The sequence below is a fragment of the Thunnus maccoyii genome, chromosome 9 (assembly GCF_910596095.1).
Source record: "Thunnus maccoyii chromosome 9, fThuMac1.1, whole genome shotgun sequence".
NCBI classification, from domain to species: domain Eukaryota; kingdom Metazoa; phylum Chordata; class Actinopteri; order Scombriformes; family Scombridae; genus Thunnus; species Thunnus maccoyii.
In genome coordinates, this window is record NC_056541.1 from 30,002,873 (window position 1) to 30,030,038 (window position 27,166).

At 40.6% G+C, this 27,166-nt stretch overlaps 1 protein-coding gene across 1 annotated transcript in view; it reads right to left on the reverse strand.

Annotated features, from left to right (window-relative positions):
* Positions 1 to 1,483: 1,483 nt before the first annotated feature.
* The window catches only part of si:dkey-91m11.5 (PH_BCR_vertebrate and RhoGAP_Bcr domain-containing protein), a 33,314-nt gene continuing 7,631 nt past the window's right edge, over positions 1,484 to 27,166 (reverse strand). Inside the window, exons 2-23 of the mRNA XM_042421014.1 lie at positions 17,699 to 17,880; positions 16,145 to 16,249; positions 14,958 to 15,143; positions 13,844 to 13,951; positions 13,554 to 13,614; positions 13,396 to 13,448; positions 13,152 to 13,292; positions 10,455 to 10,576; positions 9,967 to 10,132; positions 9,620 to 9,739; positions 9,392 to 9,467; positions 9,184 to 9,288; positions 9,012 to 9,086; positions 8,393 to 8,490; positions 8,025 to 8,156; positions 5,181 to 5,240; positions 4,559 to 4,668; positions 3,884 to 4,023; positions 3,554 to 3,688; positions 3,338 to 3,443; positions 3,050 to 3,212; positions 1,484 to 2,960 (exon numbers count right to left, since the gene is read on the reverse strand). Of these exons, the coding sequence (XP_042276948.1) occupies positions 2,871 to 2,960; positions 3,050 to 3,212; positions 3,338 to 3,443; positions 3,554 to 3,688; positions 3,884 to 4,023; positions 4,559 to 4,668; positions 5,181 to 5,240; positions 8,025 to 8,156; positions 8,393 to 8,490; positions 9,012 to 9,086; positions 9,184 to 9,288; positions 9,392 to 9,467; positions 9,620 to 9,739; positions 9,967 to 10,132; positions 10,455 to 10,576; positions 13,152 to 13,292; positions 13,396 to 13,448; positions 13,554 to 13,614; positions 13,844 to 13,951; positions 14,958 to 15,143; positions 16,145 to 16,249; positions 17,699 to 17,880 (2,534 nt within the window). The 3' untranslated portion in view covers positions 1,484 to 2,870. The remainder of the gene's footprint in view (positions 2,961 to 3,049; positions 3,213 to 3,337; positions 3,444 to 3,553; positions 3,689 to 3,883; positions 4,024 to 4,558; positions 4,669 to 5,180; positions 5,241 to 8,024; positions 8,157 to 8,392; positions 8,491 to 9,011; positions 9,087 to 9,183; positions 9,289 to 9,391; positions 9,468 to 9,619; positions 9,740 to 9,966; positions 10,133 to 10,454; positions 10,577 to 13,151; positions 13,293 to 13,395; positions 13,449 to 13,553; positions 13,615 to 13,843; positions 13,952 to 14,957; positions 15,144 to 16,144; positions 16,250 to 17,698; positions 17,881 to 27,166) is intronic.

The following is a 27,166-nucleotide window of genomic DNA, read 5'->3' on the forward strand; positions in this document are numbered from 1 at the left end:
ATATGTGTGATATTAAGGTCTATAATTATGGCTTACTTGTATCTTTCCCTGGCGTCCTTATAGGAACAATAACCGTCTCCTTCCAACTTGCTGGTATTCTACCTTCCTCCCATACTTTATTACATAATATTACTAATTTATTAAATCCTTCTGTACTTAAATATTTATATAACATATTTCATCCTTTCCTGGTGCAGTCATTCCAGCTCATGAGAGCTCTTTTTAACTCTCCCATAATAAATGGGACACTCTGTTCATCTTCAGCATCCTTCCTCTTTAAGGCCTCAATGGTTTCAGATCTTGTTTTCTCTCTGCTTCTTCTTCCCTCCTCAGACAAATTACTAGAACTGTCTACTTTAACAAAAGTATCAACCAATAACTCAGCGTTCTCTTCATTAGTTACTGCTATTTCATTTTCATTTGCTAACATGTCCTTTTTTCCTGCTTTATTGTCTTCTTTACTAGCACCTGAACTTTTCTGAACTGTGTCATATGTTGAAAATTGTGAGTCATTTTCATTTAAATGCCTTGTTTCTGTTTCTCACAGCCTCTTTTCCATTTATTGTCACACCATGTTTCTGCTTTCCTTTTTGTTTTTCTGTTACTTTTAGGGATAGTTCTCAGAGCAGTGGTTCTGATACTTTCTGTAATTTTTTTAACAAAAGTTTCTATAGACATATGACCATTAATCTGATTCAGATAACCATCACTTTCTCCAGTTAGGTTTCCCAAAGACCCATTTTCCTCCTGTCTACTTAAGTCACTGATTCATGAATGTTTATTTTACAAAAGATTGGATAGTGATCACTAGCTATGCTTTTTTCTTGGTATACTTTCCGGAGGACAGTTCACTGCCTCCAGGATGTTTAAATATCCACTTACTGGAGTCTGCAGAGCATCTCTTCTACTAAAGTCTACACCACTTCATTCAGTTCATTAATTAACTTTAAGTCAAATATTATCCAAGTTACTGGACAACCATTAGTGTTTGTGGATTAGAACCTAATCCTTAATAGGTTTACATAAATATTCCACACAATTTAAGGTATCACACCTTAATTATTATCCGACTATTGAGTTATTAAGGATTTTAAAATGATAATTATGTTTTTTTGTGGAAAAACCATATCAGACACACATTATTGTTCCAAGCAGCAGAGTATTTGTATATGTCTTAATACATGTCTGGAGGGAATCTTCAAATGTAAATGCTCACTAATTGCTTCACCAGTCCTATACAGAGGGATTTGCATAACTGCTGGCAGCAGAGGGGCCACAGAGCAACATGACCTCTAACCAGGACAAACTCAGCGTGCTGAGGATACTTATAGTCCAGCTTAGTACAGATGATTTCTAAAAGAGGACTGAAACATCGCTGAGTCTGGTGATATGTGATAAAACAGAATTGTGTCGGAGATTAAACTTTTAACTTTTAAGTCTTGGGTGTGTTTTATCTCATATAAGAAAGAACATGTTGCAAAAATAATATTATTAAGTTTTATTTACATTAATCATACATACATGACACACTGGCCATTGCTCAACATGTGAATCACTAAGAGTTATTGCTTATTTTACATGAATCACAAGCATATAGGGTTATAGTTTGTACTAACAAGTGTTTGAATATGTGTGGTGATTTGGGAAAAAATCTTAATACAAGCACACTGTGTACCTTCACAGGGCTTTGAAAGTAGTTATAGATATGGGGATGATAAACCTGTTAATACCTCAGTAGAGTTACAGATATGAGTGAATCAAGGGTCCTACATGGGAACATTTGGTATTCCTGATAAGCATAATCTCCATGTGTTCTCATTTCTACAGCAGTGTGTTTTTTGTCCTATAAAGGTTGGATACTAGAACAAAGGAATGCAGTAAGAAACACCAATAACTTTAGCTATATAAATCAAATCAGACGAACGCTACAAAACCAATGTGGACACACAACATATGAAATATCGACTAAAGATATCTGTGAAATTAACTTAATACACATGACAGTATACATTCCATGGGTGGAAGAATTAGTCTTAGCCTTTTCCTGGAAAGATTTGCCTTTCACTTCTCGGTTCCACCTTGAATAAAACAACAAAAAACACTCATATCTACATGAAAGTTTCCAAGTGGCTTGAACACCACTAGAAGAACCTGTGAACTCAACAAGGTCACTATACAAATTGTATAGCACAGAAAACACTTCAAATTAAGTTTAGGTCAACATGCCTGCATGTTGTGTGTTAACTACAGTTTTCAGTATCATACTTTTTAAATCTCTACAAAATTAAGAGAATGTGTAAACATTAGGTTAACTGAAATGTTCTATTGGTCATCAGCAGGGAAACATTGGCACAGGTGAGTTTTTAACCAAGTCAAACATTTCTGGGGAGAAAAAAAATGTGTGTAGACATGAAAAATATGTCCATTCATCTAACCATTCATCCACAGCAACAACTCTTACAAAACATCCGACAACAGCAGAAATCTCCCCTCTGTGAATATGGAGCGAATGTGCACAGTGACTGACCGGGGCAGAGAAAAATATCAAAATACAGCAAATAATGCTTCTTGAAATTTAAATTAAATTAAAAAAAAAGAAATCTATTTTGTCCATACATTATATAGGGATGTCATTTACTGACACAGCAGGTAAGCTTGTATGTAAACAGAACACACATGCTCATCGCATCTCAAGAAGAGATGTCTTAGGTCATGGTGGCTGTTTCCAGTTTACAATGTGTTGATGGTTCCCCCCGGTGGCTAAATTATGCATCTTCTCAGTAAACCAGCCGGCCATGGCTGCTCAGCAGCATCCACCTCATTAAGCAGCTAACATTCTTCCTCTGAGCAAGACATTTTTGGGCATGATGTTATACTTCAGTAGAGAAGAGAAGGCTTTGACGTTTGCTGTCAGGTGTTGGGATGCTTTCCAGCTGAAGGAAGTAGAGTAGGACTTGCACCTAAGGAGACGCAGGCAAAGGTGATGAGACCCACAAAAGTAGTCTACATATCATTGTCAAAGTCATCACTATCCTGACACAAGTTTTACCTGAGCCATGACCTCCAGAGACCAGCTGTCGTTCATGGAGATTGGCTGGGAGCTGTTGACTGAGATCTTGCTGTCTTTTTCAGAGGGCCGAAGCAAAGTGGGGCCAAAAACTGTGGCCAGATTGTGCAAAGACATCTTGTTGATGCTCTCATTTTCAGTCACCCTAAGAGCAAAAATAACATTCAACCTATAGATGCCTACAAAAAACCCAAACAGTACATCTTTGTGTAATTTTTCAGTCGGTGCTGAACAATCACAACAATATCAGCCAAGTCAACTAAGTCTTACCTTTTAAGGTGGTCCAACAGGAAGATGAAGGTGACCAGATTGGGTTCTGGTAGAGACAGCAGCAGGTTGAGCATGCAGCTCTCCTTAGCAACGCTGTCAGAGAGAGCTGCAAGGCAAAAGCAAGAAAAATCAATAAAATAAAATTCATTTATATATATCCATTGCAGGTGCTCCTGACCAGGGAAAATGATTCAAAATAAAGAATTGGGGACTGACCGATGCCTCCAGCAAAGTTGGGGTACAACTCGTCAGTGAAAAGAGGCTCCGGCAGCTCACGGAAATACAGCTTCAGTGTTCCAGCAATGGCGTTCACGTCCATCTCCCTCATCATCACAGACACGTCCTTGTTGTCTGCCAAGAGGATGAGACAACAATCACTAAATACCAAAGAATAGTGAGCACAAACTGAAAAGCACTTCTGAGCCTGCAGGGCTCTATCTTTAGTCTCTATCTTTAGTTTTGTCTAGATATAAAGTATGAGTCCCACTTTTCTGACTGTCTTTGTTTCACACGTTTGTCAAAACACCAAATTCAAACTGAACTCACTTGAATCAAAGGCAGCCTTTAGCGCCTGGATGTCAGTTGCGACGCCAGACACTCTGTAGATCCCCACCTCCTCCATCCCTCGTCGCTCAATCTCCTCCACGCACTGTCTCACAATGAGGGGAACCTTGGAGCGTTCTCGTCTGGTGAAGCCACAGACACACAGAAACAAGGCTTACAGGTGTAACTTACACATCAACAGATTATACAGTATAAATACTGTAAACATAAGACCGTGATTGAAATAACTCCTATACTCCTTAAATTGAAGACCACATTTCCCATAAACTCTATTGTTTTCTGTTACACAAAGGATGGTGCTACATGACCCACTTGACCTCTCCAGTGTTAAACTCCAGTTTTTCCTGCCAAATGCAACCAACTAGTACACAGTTTAAAATGCTGTGTAGAGGCCAATGGAGGCTCCTTATATTGCCTGTGATTGTTTCATTTGTTTATAATAATTGCATTGAAGTCTAAAATTCCATGTAGTAATGATCGATTAATGTTAACATACTACATACACAATGCTCTGGTGGGGTTAGGAATACTGTCACTGGGTCTCCTTCAACTCTCAACTCTGAGACTTAAGAAAACTTATCAGTGAATCTCCTGAAAAGCAGCACTTCCTTTATGTTGACTGGTTGAGATGTAAACAAACACATATCAACAACTCACTTAGTAACTACGTTGATTTTCACTCCAAAGACGCCGGACTGTTTCCGTGAAGGCATTCGCTTCAGACTGAACTCTCTGCTGGTGAACTTCATTGAAAGCTTCACCTCAATCTGAAACAAAGTAAGTTATTTTAGACAACTATGGGCTAATGTCAGCTTACAAACCTTAAAGGTAGCCTATGTAACATTTGCTGAACAGCAGCCACTGTGGCTACAAACAACATTAATGCTAAGACATAGTGTAAAAAGTACAGAAGAGTCAAACTGACTCAGTAATGGCAGTTTCACATTAACATCTGACATTAGTTTCTGGTCATACCAGACCATGTCAGGATGTAGCACCAAAACCTCTGGGTGTATTTAATTGAGCAAAGGTGTGCTTTATTGCTTATGAGTTCAACTTTTCATTTGTAAGAGCAAGAATGAGTTATTTTGTGATATTTATTGTTTCAAAAGTTACATAGTGTCACTTTAATGCATGAATCAGTGTTTTGTAGCATTTTAAAAAGCACTGTTGCAACTACTCCAAACTGTTGGGTAGCAGTTACCGTTTACAACTTGTCTTACATGAATCACTTGTGTGACACTCTTGCCTCTTTGCCCTGGTTTTGTGAAACACTTACCCCATTCATGGCGATGACTGTCCTCTGCCAGTCTTTATTTTGCAATGTCTGTGGATCCAACTGGAAAAAAATAACAGAACAGCAATTGTTAAGTTTTTGTGCACCAGAGTCATTTCAAGGGTCACTCTTTTTTTCATAATTTAAAACTAAATCACTCAAAGAAGGGTACTTTCAACCATTCTTAAAGTCTTGTAACACAAACATATTTCACAAATTATAAATTTAAATGCATTAAACGTGAATATTACCTGCTTAATTACCTCACACAGCCTTGCATAAACATAAACTCCATATGGCCAGGTAGTGTTAGCTCATGTCACTGATCTACTTTAGTCATAATACCAGACTGCCAGCCTTTATCTGCAGTGATCAGGCATGAGTAATGTGATAACATCATGTCCCCGCTGCTAAGCACTGTGCCTGTCCAACATGGCAGATGTTCTTTCACCCAAGAAACCACCAAATCTCATTCAGATAATCCTTTGTTCAGTGAAAATCAATTTTCTTACATAATACTTTCTTTTTCAATTGAAAAAGAATCACAGGCAGTACAATGTCAATTTCTAAATCTCAAAAGAGATAAATCCCAAAAGAAATACAACAGTGTAGAACTCAAATAGGGTTTTAAACATCTCAAAGAAATGAAAGAGAGGAAAAGTTTGTCCTTGCATGTCGGCTCCCAAGACATCCTTTACACAAAGATCCCATGCAGGTCTATCCACAGCTCACTTTCTATATCTTTACCTTTGGTCTGAGCAGACTGCTACGGACTCTGTCCCACAGACGGGCCCCTGTACTCGGGAGTTTCCTGGGAGCGGCGTCTTCTTCTTCCTCCAGACCACTGTTGGCCTGATCCACACTTTCCTCATTGGGAGTACTCTCACTCATCCTTTCTAGCATGAGCCTCTCTCAGCTCTAAAATGTCACTTTGACTGACTGACGGCAACAAGACAAAGAAAGCAGCGCTGCTCCGATGTCACTATTTTCTAAACCACTCCACTAACAAGAGCAGCAGGTCCATCTTCTCTTAACAGGCAGCCAGTGATGACAATCTTGAGGATCTTCATGAATGCAGTACAGCTGATTCTTTACAAAACTTTCTGAGTCTTCTCCATGTCTTGGCATTGTTAGACTCCAGATCTGTCCATTCCAGTGGGAATCAGAAAGAGGGAACAAAGCTATGCAGCCTGCCAACCACGCTGCCTCAGTGTTGTTCTACTTCCCAGATGGATTTAGGGGATTAACTCCTGAGAATCCCCTCCTACCCTCATTATCAACATGCTCACGCCTGCCACTGCTCACCACGGGGAGTGCTGGCTGGCAACTTAGCATCTCAGTAGCCTAAACAGGATCCTCTTCGGCGAATTACTTATTAGTACTAGTGACCTTTGACATCATATCTGAAACATTATTTAGTATTCCTAATGAAAGCCTTCTTTTCCTTTCACACAAAGCAGGTGTCAAGGTCCTGCCTCAGCTAATACCATCTAATTCTCATGTATATGAAATGCTAATACAGGTTGTTTAGTATTATTTGTTATATAATCCTGATGTTTTTTTAAAATATAATAATCATGGGTCTTCCAGCTTTCACAGCTAAAATAATTTCAATTGATATTCATTATACTGCTTTTCCTTAAACCACAAGCTCATTCAGTCAGTTTGAAGTAAAAACAGTCTCTATATCACTGATGTAGACACCAACAACACAGGCTAACATAACATCACAGGTAATGAAAGTGCTTTAAAGACCTGATCCCTTCCTTGAGCTGTTGGCTCCTGAAGAACACTATCAGACTGAGGATGCCAGCACACACATGCTCGTTTTCCCTAAGACTCCACAGTGTTTTGACCCACCTGTCCAGCAGGGAAATCCCTTCACTGGCTGATCAAAGGGTGCTTTGTGTCTTTCTCTCTCTCCCGCTGTCATACTCTGGAGCAGTGCCAATGGCTACATTTGGTCAACTCAAAGTCTAATCCGCCCTCTGTCACAACACTCTATCAAGGGTCAAGCTGAAGTGACCCACCAGTAACCTCATGGCTCACTTCTTTTTCAGCAGCAAAAAGTGTCCCACAGGGCAGGATTAACCAGAAAAAAAAGGTCCTGTGGTCAGCGGTGCAGATAAGTCACCACTGTGGAGCTACCAGAATCAATAGAGGGAGAAAGTTCACTTCACATAGGCAAGAACTGTTTTTTCCTATAAATACCAGTGGAACCATATAGATCTGGGGTCATACTGAGTCTGTAAATATTTATTTTTATTATCTTTTTCTGTGAGGGTGTCACATGGGAAACAGTATGATGTATAATAGATTCAGTGTTCTCCAGGAAATTGACACATATTTATTGCCAGAATGTTGAAAAAGTTGCAATTAAGTGTTTAAAAGTGAATGCAATTGACTTTTCAGCGACTGGCAGTAAATGAGTAGTTGTTAATTTAGGGAAATTTTCTAATTCACTTTCTTGCCAAGAGTTAGATGAGAAGATATCAATCTTCTCATCTAACTTTCATCAAGAAAGTGACTGTAAATGGTCAATTAACTGTAAATGGTCCCCGCAGTACAGACAGTATCCTGATCGCAATTTTTAATATCCATTTTTATACTTTCTTTATACTCATGAAAGAAAATGTACCAAATATCAATTTATGATATGTGTTTGTGTTAAAAAATAAGCTTTCAAATATCAGTATTACTCAGGCTCTAATTGGCAAACACACACAATGAAAATCATCAAACTGCGCTAAACTGTACCCATCAGACTTTCCAAATATTTTCTTAAACAGAAAGGGATGATTTGCTGAATGAAGGCTTTTGACGCAGGTGTGCCTCATTTGTCCTTACCTTTATCTGTCCTTTGGCCATGATCTTGTCTGTGATCTCTCCATCTTCTTTGCTTTGCCTGGTTTTGTTGCAACACTTCTCATAGCAGAGCAGCCTCAGAGTTTGAGAGCCCTCCAGTTCAATCTCAAACTCCTAGCATGGAAACAGAGCAAAGGTATGTTATTGTAGGTTTCAGCCCGGTGCACAACATTGTATTCCTGGGAACAGTTTCCCTCGCATCCTTGGCCTTTTTACAAAACTGCTGGGATTCAATTTCATAGGGGAAAATGGTCTTTTATTGAGCTTCTTAAAGACACACACACCAGTGGATACTGACTGTGGGCAGCATCTTAATTATTCAGTTTCTCCACTCAGAGATGCACACTAACCTCGTTCCAGTTGGGCTCTGTAGAGTCTCTGTACACACGTGTTTTGGCTTTGTTGACAAAGTAGCCAAAGGAGTCCACCTCCAGAGAGCAGTAAAGGTCTAATGGACACAAGCATAAGTGGTTGAGCAACAGGTGAATCAAAATTAAACTAAAAACCAAGGACACTATGACATCAATCTTCTGGTTGAGACATGTTCAGATGGGGTACTGTATAAAGCGGCTGCCTGCCACAACTTTCACTCTGGTGTCATTACTGCTGTGCTGCGACTGTCTCATTAAATTAACAAATAACAACAGGAGTGGACTCCCCCCTGGTTGAAACATGCCAGTTATTATTGTTTGTCATAAGATTAAAAAGTGGAGTGTAAGCAGGCAGTGATTTGAGAAGCCAAAGACATATTTGAGGCGGCTTGTACACAGTGTTCCTGACTAATCCCACTTGTTCCCCTGCAGCTGCCCTCCCAGCTGACAGCCGCGCAGAGAGAGAGAGAGAGAGAGAGAGTGAGAGTGGAGCGGGCACAACAGACTCTGACACGGAGCATGATGTGACACCATGTGCAACCTCTAGAGTTATCTCAAGTATGATTTCTAGTCAAAAACAGTAGAAGAAGCCACTTACTCAAGCTCTGTTTGAGCCCCGATGCAGAGTGGACAATGACGTTCAGGAAGCCATACAAACCAGAAGATTCATCATCTGTGGACGAAAGAGTTCAGATTATACAGGTTGAGATAAAAATACAAAACTGTAGATTAATTAAACCCTTAAATATATGATACAACATGAACCTTACCTTCTTTATTCATGGTCATTGGGATAGTGTGAACAGTCTGGAGCTTCACACATGAGTTAGTGAGCATCTGCAGCTCCACAGAAGTCAGAGAGAAGCTTTTAAAACCTGCAGGACACAGTCAAGGTAAATGCAAGTCACACAAAAATGACACTATAGCTTTTATGATAATACTGCCATCATATTTTATAATAGCACAAAGCAAACTCACACTTCTTCTGCTGCTCACGAATAATCTCCCTCCACTCTGCACGCTCATAGTCAGAGGAGATTAGAAATGTGAAGCCCTGAAAGACATTAGGAGATATATTTGATTATGGGCACATTCTGTAATTTCATGGTCAACAGCAGAGGGCAGCAGAAACCTAAATGAGTTGTACTTTGCATAAAACATTCAAAAAGGTAAAATCTGTCATCCATATAAACACATGTGACCCACCTTGCCGTTTCTGTTGGCAACTCTGAACGCCATGTTGGGTGACATGAGGAGCAGCAGAGACTCCTGCTCTGATAACTTCTTCCTCAATCGCTCAATCACCTTGGGTCCTTTGGTGGTTCTCTTAAGACAAACAGTAACAGGGTTAATACTGTCTAGATCACTTTGTGATCTCGTGCTAATTTTTAGGTTCCTCATTTTATTTTAGTTTATGTTCAGACTTTGGTATGAAGCCATCATTGCAGTTCCTTAGTGATGCAGTTCCTACACATCACTAATAAACTAATATATGTTCAATATTGTTATGTTTTCCTTGTATTTTGTGTTTCTGTGGGTGTGTGTCTCCTCACCTTCTCTCTTTGGATCTCGTTCTTGATCTGGGAGATTTTGATCTTCATGGCATCGATCTCCTCGTCCTGGACCAGAGGGATGGGGGTGGACTCGCAATCCTCGATGGTCTGGAAGGTCAGGTCAGCAAGTGGGATGTACCACTTACAGTCATACTGTTGCCCTTTCCTATTGGAGGACAAGATGCACATATTAGGACATTATTTGTTTTGTTTTCTAATTTCCCTCTCAAGATATTTGTCATGATGTCCTGCTGTTTCACCATAATTGTTTGTTGGAACAACAGAGGCAAGATTAACCACAAGCCTTGTGGTTTTTCACATTGAAAAACCACAAGTCTACTTTGAGCAAAGCAGAATTTATGTCAACAAGCTGAATGTCTGCCTGGGCGGAGTGACTTTACATTCCCCAACAGCACAGAGACATGAACCATTTTCCGGGTCATACGCCTGTATCTCTAATGTCCGGCTGGACGCTGACCCGCACTCACCCTGCAGCCTGCTTCTTCAGCTTGGTACAGAGCAGCAGGTCGGTGAAGAGGAAGACGTGACGGAGTTTCCTGGAACCTTCAACCAGCTCCACCATAAAGCGATCCCTCAGAAGCTGACGGTTCTGCCAACAGGAAACCAGAAATCACATCATTACAAAAGCAAATACTGTAGCTGCAATACCGAGAACTGCTAAAATTACAGTATAAAATCTAATAATAACATTTAAATTGATGCCTAAAATAACAATTAGTTTAAAATAAATCATGATTTTGTGCTGACGCCTGTAATTACAGTGTTACAGTGCTTCCCACTCTCATTGCAGAAGTAAACAAAATAAACCAGTAAATCATTTATCATGTGACCAAATCAATGACTGTATACAATATGTTCCCTTTAACCACCAGTGGAGCTCACATGGAAGTAATGATGCATTCACACTCATTTTCAGCCTCTGGTAATCTGAGTCTTTTCTGTGATGGATCTTAATTTCAGCGCTGTTAGTCGGGTAAGAGTCAGATGTGATGACACAAGCTCTTTCTGCAGCAGTGTGCATCGAATGTGCCCTCTGCCTTTTGACCCACTGGTGGAATCTGTTTACAGTGACACTGCCCATGTGAGACTTCACCACACCACCCCGACTATAGAATGACAAAAACAAGGAAATCCCTGCAGCGTGGCTTTCCTATGCTTTTTTCTGCACACTGCGCTTCAGACAGCTGATTGGTTACAGGCGTGTCTGCGAGGCACTCAAACATGTCCAGTGCCTGTCCTGGTTTCAAAAAGAGGTGACAGGATTACATCCGCTTATTGTTTTCTGACACAAACATGACCACAACTGCTCAATAATCCAATGGAAAAACAAGAGCTGTTAACTGCCCTCACTGACACTGGAATCTGCTTTGTTTTTTATAAGTGCACTGTAATGAGACATTAAGCACCGAGGCGTGCACAAGAGGTGAAGCTGAACAAACCAGTGGCTTTAAATGCTAGTGGTGATTACAGGTGTTCATGGTGTAAAACATCAACAATGGGTGCAAATTTAGTAGAGAGCTGATCACGTACAACAACAAATTCGTATTTTAAACTTTGATTGTTATCTGTCAATCTCATTTGGGGGAATTCAAATTTCCAAGAAAATATACAAAAGAATGTTCTTTGATTTAATATCCCACCCTGGTGGGCAGGGCCAGTTCCCAGAAAAAAGAGAGGAAGTTCTTGGTTAGGTCATCTGAATCAGAGCCCTGAGATGCGTGCTATAGGGGGGGACATTGGGGTCAGGAAGCACGGGTAAGTCTGTACACACCCAGTGCAAAAGGCTGGTTAGACAGTTGATAAGACGTGCTGTGGGTCATTTCTGGGAAGCAGAGTTGACAGGCCGGCAGGGAAGGATGGGAGTGAGCTCAGAGGTAATCGACAAGTTTTCCTGGTTTGCGACACGGAGCCCCTTTCCTCCAGTGTTTGCACTGCTTTGTCACGAGCTTCCTCTACGCTCCACTTCCTTCCCGACTCCTGCAGACAGGCTGAGATGACTCAGCAGCAACATGACTCACACTCCGGTTTTATTGCAGTTTCCAGACACTATTGCTCTAAGCTTTTACTGTCAACAGTCAAAATATGACGGAAACTACAAGGGAAGATATGATCCTGAATTCCACAAAGCTGCTGTCTGAGAGAGAAAGTGTTCAAAAATATCTTCAGTGTGTTCATTTTTGTGACAAAATGTAAATCTTAAGTCAATATAATCAAGTGTCCTGTCAATCAAGAACTTTAGTTACATATTAAGCCACAACATGAGACCCAATTCCCTGTTTAATTTTTAACCACACTAGCCATGCATCCCTATGAATGGCAATGCCCGTCTGTCAGTGGGTCCACCACTTTAGTCCTGAGTGAAATATCAGCCCAGAGGATGAATCCTACTGACTTTGGTGATTGATGACTCTTCTTTTAGCATGACCAGCAGGTAGAAATGTTCCCTTATCCAGTGAAATATCTAAACATCTACTACTGGACTGGCATACAATTTTAAACAGACATTTATGGTATCTAGACAATGAATCCAAATGATGGCGACTCCCTGACTTTTCCTCTAGTTCCTTCATGAGGCCAGAAAACAAGCTCAATTCTCCTAAAAGCTGTCTGAATAACAAAATCATGTTGTGCCCAAGAGTTACTATAGCAGAGCACAAAAATGTCTGGAAGAAAGTGAAGCCAAATATAAAAGCACATAAAAGCAGGAACGGGATTCAGTGTGGTGGTGCTAGGCCTCGCTGTTTGTGCCACCACACCATTCAAACCACTGAATTTCTTCTTGGCAAAGGGAACAAGTTCTCCACAAAAGGAACAAGTTGTACTTCTCCTCTACTGTTAGTGAACCCAAAACAATGACTACAAAAACATAGGCTGAATTCAATCTAATTCAATTGTCACAACATACATGTTGGTGAATAACCAGCAAATCCTGTGTTTGATATCAACTTTATGTCTCACTACAAGGACTTGTAAACCAAAAAAATGCACCAGCTGGCAGTTTGGGAACTTGATTGATTTATTTAAGACAAACTTTATGGGCGTCAGGTGCTCTGTAGCCCTGAGCACATTTTGAAGTTATTTGAAAGAAGTGGATTTATCCAGCTAGGGTCACAAAGTTATTAGTGACCCCGAGGTGATGCAGTCACTCAGCCTGCCACACTGACCTCTCCCTTCTTAACCGTCATGGACTGCCTGCGTGGGGTGATCTCTTCGTTAATACTGGACAAGAAATTCTGGGAGATGCGCAGGGCGTCCTGTAACAGCGGATAGTCTGGGTGGCTGGAGGGCGTGTGCTTTAGTAAGTCCTAAAATAGAAAAAAATGATGACAAATTGAATCCCCAATGAAAACACTCTACATGCAGACAAGATGAGGCTCAATATTATTATTATTAGGCAGATCGACTTACATGCAGAACAAGCGTGCTCCGCGTCACTCTGTCCACAGGTTTGTAGAGAAGAGCTGTGGAGGAGGAAGAGTCAGATCAACAGGCCTAGTCACAGCTCAACTACTTATAGCAATATTGATTAACGTGGAGGCTGGCCATTCATTTCACTCAGTACTCACTTTCCAGTGAATTTTTAGCCAATTGGTCTTTGCAGTCCTTTGTGCTTTTGACCTTAAGATTCTGGCAGGAAGATAACACAAGAGGGAATGGTGAGAAAAAAATACCCTCTTTAAATCCGAGCAACTGCCCCACAGTGCAATTAAAACAATCAACACCACTGTAAAGAGCCGCGCGGCTCTTTGCGCTGTGAAGACTGATGAAACTGCCCTGTCATCACTTGTCCCGGGCAGCTGTACAACATCAAACACTCGCCTGCTGCAGTCCCGCTGTGCGTAGCGTGATTACATACCTCAGATATCTCTGCAAACTGTGCGTTTGCCTGGCAGCACTTGTCTGCCGTCTCCACAGCAACCTTATAGTTATCCACGAAGGCCCGGTACACTCCGAGCTGGCTGGCCTATAGGGCACGAGTAGAGTACAGATTAGATTTATTCTGTAATAGAAGATAGATTTTGTTCCATGATTGCCACTGGGTATGTTGTCGTGTCGGTGTATGTTGTGCTCAGGCGTGACTTGCCATAATAGTGATACAGAAAGAATTCATGCAACTGGGTGTGATTCAGTATTCGCTCACGTGTCTTTGCATAAATCCATGCATGTACTGTATGTGTTTTCCATCTTTTACAAAGAGCAAACACTGAGGTAGCTCTTATTCAGCGACCTCCTATGGAGCGTTTTGTTCACTTTTACTGCCTGTCATGTGGTGAAGCAAGGCTTTTATCTGGCCGGGAGATGACTCCAGGCAGTCTACTCACATGTGCGCTGAAAGATTCACTGAGCATTATTAACAGCCAAAGAAACCCACCTTTTTCCACTGAAAGTCTCCCCTCTTTAAAAATCATTGATGATCAAGGCATGACATTTCAGGAGTGCTATAATTAGTTTCTGAAAGTTACTGACTTGATGAATGGTGGTCTGTTTGATCAGAAACCATCATTTAATGCAGCGAGGTTCCGTGCCATTTGATGTTTGATCTTCTTATTCAAAGGAGAATTTAAATCAACTGAATAAACAGATGTACCCCACTTAGCTATCATTAAAAGTCGCTTTACTGATATGCTCAAAAATGATGAACATACTATTTGTAACAATACAGCTGCACATTGCAACTTTTTATGTGGTAATTTAACACTCATACTGCAGTTAAACACGTGTTTTGTGTTACAGTCAAACAAGTGTTGCAACATTTCACTCATATCAGTCCATCAGATGCTTAGTTCTTGGTGCTGCTCCTCCTTGTTTACTTTGTTGGCTAACTGTTATCTGCTAAGTTCAGGTTAGTCCGAAAGAAGCAGAAAAACAGGTTTTTGTTGAGTAACCTCAACAACTTGACGTGACATGTTTTCCTTAAGCTTTACATATTCACCTTAAGCTTTACAAAACCTAAATTAATATCAGCGTACCAGTTTCTGGAAGAGGTCACCCACACACTGCTGGTGGCTCCAGTCCTGGACTCGGGGCAGCAGAGCATCATAGAAGTCTTTGTGGATCTCATGGAGCTCTGGCACCTTGAAGAAGATTGTTTCTATCTGTTGGATGGTCAGCATCGGTTGGGAGGTTGTGGCTGCGGCCCTCAGAGGCTTCATGGGCTTTATAAACAAGCATAGTAGCAAACATTTACTGCATGAAAAATATTCAAAAAGCCCTAAAGACTCATCTTCAGAATTCAAATCAATTGTTATAAAACAATAGAAAACCTGACAGTGTCTTCATAGAAAAGATTTTGTCACAAACTACACAAGAGTCAAATGACAGTTATTTAGGTTTTATGAGATCTGCTGAAACAAGCTAAATTGCATTGTATCAAAACAACAGTCTCACCCCATTAGAAGATTATTTAACTTTTAAAAAAAAGAACAGTATTTGTGTGCACATGTAACAAGTAAAAGCCAGCCTCACTCTCACTGAGCAGTGGTAACTGGGACCACAAGTAGTGATTACAGGATCAAGCTAAATGCTAAAATGTAGTAAGAGTAGCACTCGCAGAGAGGAGCCACAAAGTAATTGAACTGACTTGGTAATGTCAGTAACTTACACAGCCATATCTGTCAAAAGTTTGATAACATCAGCTAACATTCGCTAACATAAGCTAGTAAGTGGCTGAAACCACAAAACCCAGAGTGTTTTAAATTGAGTATTGGATATACTTTCTCACATATGAACTCGACTTTTCATTTGTAAGAGGAACAATGTGTTATTTCTTGTTTCAAAAAGTCATATACAGCAGTCTCACTTGATTGATAGACGGAGTCTAGTGGTAGGAGTAGCAGTTTCTAAAGTGATGCTTGATTTAGGTGATGTTGCTGAAACAAGCTTGACTGCATTGGAAACTACAAAGTGTGTGATGTATTGCTAATGAATTCACCTTCTCATTTGTAAGAGGAAGAAGTTAGTTAGTTTTATAGTCTTGCTCTAAAAAGGAATACATACAACACGCAGCGACAGCATTTCAAAGAAAATAAACCTGAAAATGCTAGCTGTATCAGCAGTCAATGTTGTAAACTAATTTCAAACATCAACATCTTGTTTGGTCTACACTAAGGGTTGCAACCGACTCAGAAACTTTGTGTGTGTTATAAGTTACACATACAATCAAAAGTGCCTCCAGGTGGCTGAGATAGGTCTCCTCACTGGCCAGGATTCCTGACAGAACCCACTTTCTCATCTCCAGCCCCTTTTCCTGATCCAGCTCCACCTGGTACAAAGATGATGGAGAGAGAACACTATTGGCAAACATAAAGGGAACACATTCTCAGATACACCCAGGCTCATGTTGACAGGTATGTAAGCTGTAAATGGGTTTGATGTTTAATAAACCGCCCACACACCTCTGCAAACCCCTGGCTACAGATATTGTTGTTGTGGGATTAAGGACGGACCAGATTTGATTAAACTCTGTAGGAGTTTAAGATTCCAAGGGGCCTCTGCCAGAGACTCCTAGCATCTTAAGGAAGACAAATGTGTTTCTAGGTCAGGAGTTGTTATTCCATACAGGTCAAAGGCATCAGTCATCCTGATGCGGGCTATCATGTCAGTAAGAAGACTACGCCAAACTCTGCCATTATATTAGCTAGATTAAAAAAAGCTGTATGCTGAGTGAGCCCCTCCACCCTCCACCATAGTTTAGACTTTGAAGATCACTAAGTGTACACATCAGAGAGTAAGAATACCACAGATAGGACAGGAACAGAGCAGAGGGGGAGGGGAGCTGAGTCTCTTTTTAACATCTGTTTGCCCACAGTGTGTTTGCTGAGCATGTATGGTCTACGCCCTGCTTCATACTAAAAAGCATCCCCATCTGGGTGCTGTATGATGCACTCTGTGTATTTCATTGTTGGCCTCTGGATGCTTCAGCTATTTGACTGCCTTGCTGAAGGGCACTTTTTCTTATTTGCTCTCCCTGCCCACATTTGATTTCCTAGGAGAATTAAGACCATAAAAAGTCTAGTCAAATTGACCTCTTTAAAAGTTCTAGCATTTGTTATTGGCATAATTAAGTGACAGAGGGAACTGGTTTTACAATATTAATTCTAAAAAAATTGTGTAATCACTAAAAAATCAGGACCACGGCTGAGAAGACTGGCCGCACAATGGCATTAATCATGAAGGGAAAGCTGTTTTTCTGGTGTTAACAACAACAAAAATACAAATTTTAGAATACCAAAGTGTCTCCAGCATGTTTATCACTTTTATGCAGATTATGTGGAGTAGATTTGCAATATCTTTATATAACAGGAAGCACAGGGTTCTAGGAAATGTTATAGTATTTTTGTAAAACACTGACAAAGACTGTCATGGGACTAAAGTGAGAAGTCTTGTAAACTTTAGTGCAATTTATTTAAAATAATTACATTAAGGGATAAAATGTAACTTGGTTTTTATTAAATAATGATCTGAAATTACCTTATAGGCTTTAACAAGCAATCTTCCTTAGATTTATAAAATAAAGAAGAAAGTCGGGATTGACTTGTTACTTTAACACAAAGTATTAAAAGAAACAATGTCAGAGAGGACAGCAGAGGACAATGAACTGGCCAGTGCACAGCACAGCCAGTGAAAGACGAAGGAGAGAGCAGCAGCACTGCGAGCTGAGCTACACAGTTAACGTGTCAGACTGTGGTGGGAGTTGACCGAGTAACATTACCGACAGCGTGGACTCCAGGGAGCCAGACGACTGGGTGTCTCGGCTGCACCGGCTCTTGGAACGTAGCCGCGGCGAGGAGGAAGGAGATCCAGTGAAAGATAAAGGGTCGTGGCGGGGCTGGTGCTCTTCTGAATGCTCCAGGTCATAACCATATGACGAAGGGGCCTCATTGTAGGGAGCCTCTGTGAGAAACAGTCAAACAAAGGACAAGGGATCACATGGTGTCATTAAGATATTAAATCATGTAGTAAATGCAAAGCGTCATCATGGGGAATGTTGCAAACTGTCACATTAGTTTCTGTTGGTAATCTAATACTCAATCAAGATCGAATAGCAGGTCAAATGATTAACTTCTTAACCTACAGTTTCCCCTTTTCTCACTTTAGTAGTGAGGATATTAAAATCATTGTGTCAGTGTCAGACAGTGTGGACTATACACATATTCTGTATCAGCATGTTCCACCTCTCCATTAAAGCTACTGTATATGATGTTTACCCTGAGCGAAAAATTCAAACCTAAGATTCAGTGTTTTTCATGGCAACATTGTGCGACTTTTTATACTAATTTCCACAAAAACAGTATTTGGTATCTTTGGAAACTTTAGGATCTCTATTAGACAATCTGAGGCTGTACATTTTGACTTTATAATGACTGACACACAAGATCGGTCAAGTTTAAGAGGTTAAAGTGGGTAGTACTAACAAAGCTATTCAGAAACTGGTATAAGAAGGTTTCAAGATGCCACAGTGTTTTCATGAACTGCTTTGGGATTATGCATCAGTAAATCACAATATCAACTAAAATGATGACCTTAAACCTGCACCTATCAATATTTGTTATTTTAACCGTGGATGAAATGACTGTGTAATATGTAAAAGGAATTACTCATACTGAAGTATCCACAGAAAATTATCACCCAACTCTGCAGTCCTTCTCAGCTACACTGAGTATTTTAGTGTCTTTCAGTTCATTGTTTTTGTTTTACAACTTTTCGCAACTTTACTATTTTAGTTCACTCTCACCGCTCTGATCAGCAGTGTTTCCAGCAAGAGCCGACAGCTGTTTTCAGTGAATATGCTATGATACCAACTGTGTGCTCCCTGCCCAGCACCAAATGGCAGACAAAGTTAGTGACTAGCTGCTGAAAACAAAGCAGCATTTAGCAGCTAAAGAACCAGACATTTCCATCAGGAGTTTGTCGAAAACCAAAACAGAGCTAAAAGTAGACTGAATATTGGACTTATATTAATTGGGTGGCTAGAAACAGAGAGAGTCCAAATACATGCTTAATCCTGTGTCTGCTACATATAGTATCTAAAAAGGCAACTGTTAGCTAACATTTTTGCCACAACAACTTTATATGGTGATGATATGTAAATGTTGGATTTACAGCTTGTTCAAATGCCCCTAAAAATCTATTAATGCTGCTTAAACCTCTTAAACTCCACAAGGACACCAGCCTCTTCAGCCTACATTACTGTCTTTCAGAGGCTGTAGCAGGCTAAGTTTTAAAGCTAGAGTGAAGATTCTGGTATCATATTGGTACCATGTCATGCACTTGCTTGTCAGGAAGGGGGCTAAATAATGCTCGAAAGTTAGGATGAATTTTGGAGAGGGAAAAACTGGTGTTGCCATTTTCAAAGGGGTCCCTTGACCTCTCACCTCAAGATATCTGAATGGAAATGGGTTCTATGGGTACCCATGAGTCTCCCCTTTACAAACATGTCCACTATGCTAATCCAATGCAGTTTGGGGCAAAAACCATGCAGTTTTTTGCATGCAGTATAAATGTGTTATTTTCACCTATTCTAAAAATGGTGTATTTGAATATTTCTGCATACTGGAGTCCCTATACAGTCTTGGAATTGCATAAATTGGATATAATTGGATAGCTGAGACTCTTGTGGAGTCAATGAGCCCAATTGTATTCATTTGTGATGATGTCCCCACAATAGCCATTTCATTGTAGTGAGACCATTTTTTGAAACTTGTCCTCACTGTATAAAATGAGGGCCCTACCTCATTTTTACCCCAGGCCGTCCTAGTGCATTAATCCAGTCATGAATTTGTCCATTCTGTGTATGTTAAGCCTGACATTTAATAAAAAAGTCATGAAAATACAGCCTGAAAGACGACAAGCATGTCTAACAGCAGCCAATACAACCAGTATTTTCAGTAAAAAGAAAACTCTAAGCAACATTCTGTATTTTACTGCCATTTGTCTTCATATCAAATCCTATTTTAACCTTCATAAACCTGTGACCTACACAAATCTCCCACACAGCCTGTGCCAGCCACCGAAGGATGGTGCCAGGCGAGTGGATAAGCCTGGGAAATAGCAGGGGCAACACACACGCTCTGCTCATGCCAGCCTTGTTGTGCAATACTTCGGCTGAGTTTTTTCAGGATCACAGAGAACGTGAAAGGCACTGCTGTAACCAGGTATAATATTCATTTTGTGTGTCTGCTACCCACAGAGGTCTCAAAGCTCAGACAGCAACCAAGTTCTTCCGGAAAATCAGTGAAACAGGCATGAAAAATGTTTGTCAGAAGCCTATATTCTGGTACTTGAAACCCATGTTTGACATCATGCCGGCAGTGAGCATGTGCCAGAAAGACAAGTGTAACAAGTCAAAAATACATGTTGTGCCCTGTGATTTCAAACATCTTGGACACCCTGAAGATGAGGATCAACTTGCTCTGCACCCTGTAATAACTGTCAGCCACCCCTGACTCACCAGCACTTATCATTATTATCATCATCATTGTCGTCAAGGATGTGACAGCCACAAGGTGCAGAGTAGCGATCTTGAGCAGCAGCAATAAACAATAAAGAAGTCTAGCAATCTGCAGCCAGGTATGTTAAGGAGAGGCTAGAAAAGTGGTTCACCTCAGCTTGAAAACAGGAAAGAGAGGATTCCGGAAACCGGAGGCGTATAAAGCCGAGTCACCCTGGAGAGGCCTGGAAGACAGGCGCTTTGACAGGATGACATCCACAGAGGCCATGACAAAGGACTCAAACAAACACACTGAGCCCAGCAGAGAGGGAGAGAGCTGTATTGACTGCTCGGGGAAGAGACTACTGCAGGCCAAACAGCTTCAGAGCACAGGGGAATGTGAAAGGCCACTCTGTGTTCCAGTGAGATTGTACATCAGCCCCAGCACTGGATGAATAACATCCTCTCTCGGGGCAGCGGCCTCAGAGCTACAAACTATCTCCTTCAAGGGGAAAAAAAACAGTCAGAGCTTAAAAACACAAGAAGTAAGGAGGAGGATTTAAAATGCATTCTCAAGTCTTAAATACCAAACCATTTATGCCTTTTATAGGGACATTTTTAAAAGCACAGGACTTGTTTGGCTGTGGCAGTGTGAGAAAGTAGACATCACAATAGATCCTCAGTAAAAGGCGTTGTTCCAGTGATCACAAGGACCGCTACTGAGGAAGTGTCCAGGCAGTTCTGTCCGGAAAATTCAGCAATTCATCTGCTTCAGAGCGGAAACAGGCTTTCAGCACAAGGTCATCTTTTCACAAACAGCCCCCTCTCCCACTTCTAACACACACGTTCATGTACAGTCATGGCTGTCATGTTTACATGCATTCATGCATTTAAAAGCCTTTACAGAGCCTCAACACTTTCTTGTATTGTATACATTTACACATAAATGCAGATGCAATTTCCATTGTAACTCAAATGCAAGTTTATTTAACTATTTTTACACTTTTTCTTAAGGCCCTGCTCTTCTTGCTTGATTCTTCTCCACTGTTCTTCTCTGTGTCATTTGTTTTTCTTGTCTTTTGTTTGTCCTGATTGTGAAACTGTTTGTAACCTTTCTTAAAAAGGGCTGAACAAATAAACCTAAAGAGACTGCTCTTTTACAATGAAACCACAAACTACCTGCAAAACTCATGTATGGGTAGAGCTTGACCAATAAAGGATGTTTGAGGACAATACCAGTGATTTCAGATTATGTGTTGCAGCTTCTTTTTAACATAAACACAAAATAGATAAAAACCCTTAAATGTGGTTATCAAACAGTTGTGACCAAGATACGCACTGAGTAGGAAACAGTGTCAATAAAAACTACTAACAACAACACAACTGCAACATATATAACAAAGTAGCTTATACAACCAAACTATATTAAACTACACTAACTTATAATAAATATTAAATTGTGTGTGCAGTTGGCGAGCCTGTTCTATGAACATTTAATTAATTTTTGATAGTTAAAATAGCCTATCACCGAGGACTAACTAATTAATTTCATTTATGTATTAACTTATGATATGATATGACTGAAAGCTCCAGAACACCTACTAAATGGACCTAGAGGTTAGATTGTTTTGTCAACTGTTATTTCCATAATGAACCAATGAAGTCAATAATGAACCAATATGTTCAAGAGGTCCTTAAAGCAGTGGTTCTCAAACTTTCTCATGTCAAGGACCCATAACCTGACACAAATTAGACCACATCCCCAGACCCCACTTTGAGAACCACTGGCTTAAAGTGCTTGGGAAAAAAATGTCTGCTGAGGAGAATCATGTGATATGATTGAAAGCTCCACAAAAGCTACAAAATGGACCTTGAGGGAGATACTGTTTTGTCATCTGTCCACTGTTTACTAGTGCTCTTTTGTTTCTGTCTGTGCAATCAAAGGTACAGGAATAAACAACCATTATTTCTGTCAACATATTGAAAACTTTTCAAAGTTTCAGAACATCTTTGGCCTTTAATAGCTCCCATTTTTTGTTACTTTCCAATACTAATATATCTATGATAAGCTAAAACTGGGTGATAACAGTCAGTGCTCCATTTGCTTACTTACTCAGTCAATTTAAGAGAAGAAATAACGCTCTATAACAGGTGACAAAGTTTTGATACTATAAGATACACATCAGAGATCACAGTGAAGAAACAATATTATTTCCTTGTTTCCACTCTGCAGTATCTGAGTAACTGATCATTTGGCTTAACACAAAATATCACACAGTTTGAGAGTGACAAAGCAATCCTGGCACTTGTGTCCTCACTGTGCCATACCCAGCTAGCAGCAGCTTAAAATGGTTTCAACTGTGCAATAGAGCTGTAATAAATACATTCTAATGACATTACATAAGATTGCTGAGCCCAACAGCTGCGGTTGTGAGCCTTACAGAGCTGTGGATCAGAGGGAAGCAGATTTTGCTTTGGACTGTCTCTGAACTCTGTAATTCTGTGTTTTTCAAGAATTTCATTTGACTGTATTTCTATGAGCCACGGTCTCATAAATGTCAGATTACTGCAAATCATTAAAAAAACAAAGATTTTTGTTGGAATCAGCTATTAATGCACAATACACAGTGTGTTTGACTTTCCCACACTGCACTCCTGAACGCGCCGCCTAAAAATAGAACTCAAGGATATATAAGGACACGGCCAAACAACTGGCTCCTAGCTCTCCCATCTCCTGGAGAATAATTAGTCATCACGACACACTTTTCCTTCCTGCAGCATGTAAACAAGAGCCATGTTCAGAGGACCACTGTAGCAGTTTAATGCAGGGGGCATGCTGGATGTCCTATTGATGACAAAGCAAAGACACATTCAAACCCTTAATCCTAATCCATAGAGATGAACTATGCTACGATAAACAGGCAGAGGGAGTGACAGATGTGCGGCCGAGAGTTTTACAGAATCAGAGATTCACTACCACAGGAATAATCATGTGGTGTTATTTCACTGCACAGGAGACCAACGTACAGTATCCAACTTTGCCTCAGGGATCCTCTGCGTTTAAGTGAACTCAATGTTGTTCTGGAAACAACCCAAAAGAGGACTTTGAAATCAGAGACAGGCTTTGACCTATCTGGACTGGTCAAATGTACCACAAATAAAATGTCAATTCTATGTGACTAATGGGAGGAATTACCAGAAATAAACAACAAAGCGCAAACAGATCTATTGATCCAGCTCAGAAAAAGCTGGAACTAGAATAGTAGCATCCATAATTCACCATGTTACCACTGGGAAAAGGCACAGCCCAGTGCACTGACTGATCACTGATCAGTGTGTTTAAATAACTCAGGGGGGTCACATTCCTGCTTGTAATGCTCTGACAAAGCAAAAAGATCAGAACCCACTCCCCATTGTGAGCATATTGACCATACACAAAGACCAGTTGGTGTAGAGAACTTGGGCCCTGTTCACACCTGGTGTTAAAATGCGTCTTGGGTGATCTGATCACAACTGGACAGCTTTAAGTACATGTGTGGATGCACCCAAGATGCATGGAGATCACATTGAGATCCGATTGCTCAGACCACATTTAGAGGTGGTCTGGGCTGCATATGGCCACATTCTTTTAGCCGTGTGTACACAAATGTGTCCTGGGCCACATTAAAGGACCGCCTACTCAACTGAAGTCCTCTGCGTAAGTGGAAGTATGCAGTCATTCGTGCGCCAACGACATCATATCAAAGTGCAAAACAAGAAGAAGCCACAACAACAGGCAAAATAGATTCTCGTGGATGGACAGAAATTATGCAGGTCACATATTTAATTGTTTATAGAGCGGAGGAGTGAGATCCAATCACAAGTGGTCCCTCGAGACACATGTGGAGACGCATTCTAATGCCAGGTGTGAACTGACATACTTAGAGCTATACACTTGTGATTGGATCACCCAAGACGCATGTTATTGTCAGGTGTGAACAAGGCCTTAGATCGCAAACTCCCAAAAATAAACACCACAAAGCAAATGTGTCGATCGATCCAGCTCAGAAAGTGCTGGAATTGAGATTAAAGCATCTATAATTTAGCACAGAGGAAAAAAAGGTACAAAGAAGGACAGCCTTTCTGTCGCCTCTCTAATGGTTATATAGATCTGGGCAGAAAAGTTGCACCTTTTCAAAAAGCAGCAGAAAATGCCAACGTGAGACGCTGTTAAAAGCTCAGCACCACTTTATGGCTCCAGCAAATGGATGCTCCTCCTGACTGTGTGGTCACTGGGGAAACAGCAGTGGCAGGGAGAGCAAATAGAGGGGAACTGGTTGAAGGACGATGGCTTATCAGATGCTGGATGTGAGTGACCCTGGCCTGTGGCCCTTGTAGTTTTCCTCACTATATGGCAAGAAGCAAAATCTAGATTGATTTATCTGTAATGCACTTCACACTGTCTCAATGATGACATTTAGGTCTTCAGACTACAAAGAGTCTACTTGAATCCCACCACTACTGAGGAGGGACTCACCACAGACCGTGTATGGATGATTAGTGAAGTGGCACTCACTTCTTCATGTTATCACCACATGGGTTGTTTTTCGTCTTCCTAACAAACAGTTTACAGCCACACTGGCTGCTCTGCTCTGAGAGGCTGTACAGGGAGGCACAGTGATGCTTTGAGATAAATGCTAATATCAGCATGCTAACTTGGTCACAATAACAATGCTAATATGCTGATGTTTAGCAGGTGTAATGCTTACCATGTTAGCATGCTAATATCTGCTAATTAGCACTAAACACAAAGTACAGATGAGGTTGATGGGAACGTCAATTAATTTTCCAGGTAATTGGTCATAAACCAAAGTATTGGACAGAATTTTGGACCTGCAGATGCAAATGTGTGTACCACACTTCATGAAGATTAATCCGATAGTTGTCGAGATATTTCATGCAAAACCATAAATGTGAACCTCATAGTGGCTCCACAAATGAGGGGATCACCAAATTCATTAGGATTCCTCTTCTGGAGACCATGAATGTCTGTACTTTGTAATTTTGAGGCAATCCATTCCATAGTCTCCAAGCCCATCCTGAGATTACTCATGTGATGTCACTTGAGTAATTTTCTCAGAAATGACAAAGCATTCCCAGAGCCACAGGACACATTATATACAACTGTTCTCACAAGCTGTGTAGTACTCCCCAAGAGTAGTGAATTTAACCTCCTTTAACCTCGGTACTATAACTAGGGCGTCTGTTATGGTGAATACAGACACTGGCTGTGTGTTTTAGCAAATCGTAAAAATGTTAGCCAACACATCATCATCACATCATGGGCCACCTGAAGTGTCTGCTGGAGCGGGAAGCCCTTTAAACCACATAACCAGTGGAGGCAGTGAGGCCCACCAGCACGTGCCTTTGATCTGTTGTAGGGCAGCCTTAAATTAGTGCCAGTCATTGAACTGTGTCAGTCGGAACTGGGCTGCCCAGCCCAGCACACCTACAAATCAGTGTATGTCGAAATAGCTGCGGGTGGTCCGGCTACTGCTTGTAATGTGCTGCATAACAGCAAGAATCAAAGTCCAATAATTGTTTCAGTCTGTGATAATAAACGGAAAGAATGGAGCACATGCACACATTGGCTACACACAGATTTATTGACACATAACCAGTAGGAAGTACAGCATGTCTAATATGGCACAGTAGCTGTTTAGTTTCATTTGGTCAAAACAAGTTAATTATTCTGATCTCAATACTTTGAAAAGCATATTATTCATACTGGAGTCTGGCCTCTCTTTAGCCAACACTCTCAGTAGTTTTACAGTGAACATAATCATAACTGCTGACAGTGATTATACTCATGAAACATCACAGTGACCTCCAGGTATGATCAAATATTCATTTGCATGTCTGAATATAATTAAATATTAGTGAACAGACCTCACCTGATGTGCTTTAATGTGATTGGCTCAGTCGTAATCTGCCCAGAAACATACAGCACATGTTCACATTTAACAAGTTGGTTAAAGCTAACGGTGTGTAGGCTCCACACTGAACATATCAAATAATGACAGATTTAGAAATGTATTTGATTTCTGTTGATGTCCTCTGTGTGTCTGGAGAAGCTTTGTGAAGTCTGAAAAAAAAAACCCTGATGATGTCAACGAGTCATTTTTTAACAAAAAGTATGTGTTACAAATTGGGGATGTGGAGTTTGAGAGGATCTTGAGTGGATCTTGAGTTAATTTTTTTTTTGTCAAGCTGTACAAACTATGGAGAAGCTTCATCTTATCTGAGAAAGTAACCACTGATGATGTCATAGTGATGTAATCAGGGTTAAATCGTCTTGGGCTTGGAGACTACTAATTTACAACAGAAAGGTTCACTTAAAAACTGGGGCTATTGAGTTTGAAAGACATGGGCCAGGAAAAGGGGGTCTAATAAAAAGCACACTATGCATTGTGGGAAATGTAGGATCCAGTGTTTTTGGGGGACTAACCAGAACTAGGGACAAAAGTCTGGATATCTTGGCCTCTGCTGCTTCAATTTGGACTTGTTTCAATCTGTGTTCTGGAAGTTCCTCAATGTTAAAGTACATCACTAAACTTCCAAAGGACATTTATAATGGTTTACAACAACATTTTTTTTAGGAATTTAGTGTTTGCCTCTGCTTGTAATTAGGACATTGACTTTCCTCACATTGACCAGAGAGAACATTTGTCTAAAACAAACTCTGTGACACAACAAGCTCTGCGGGTCAGC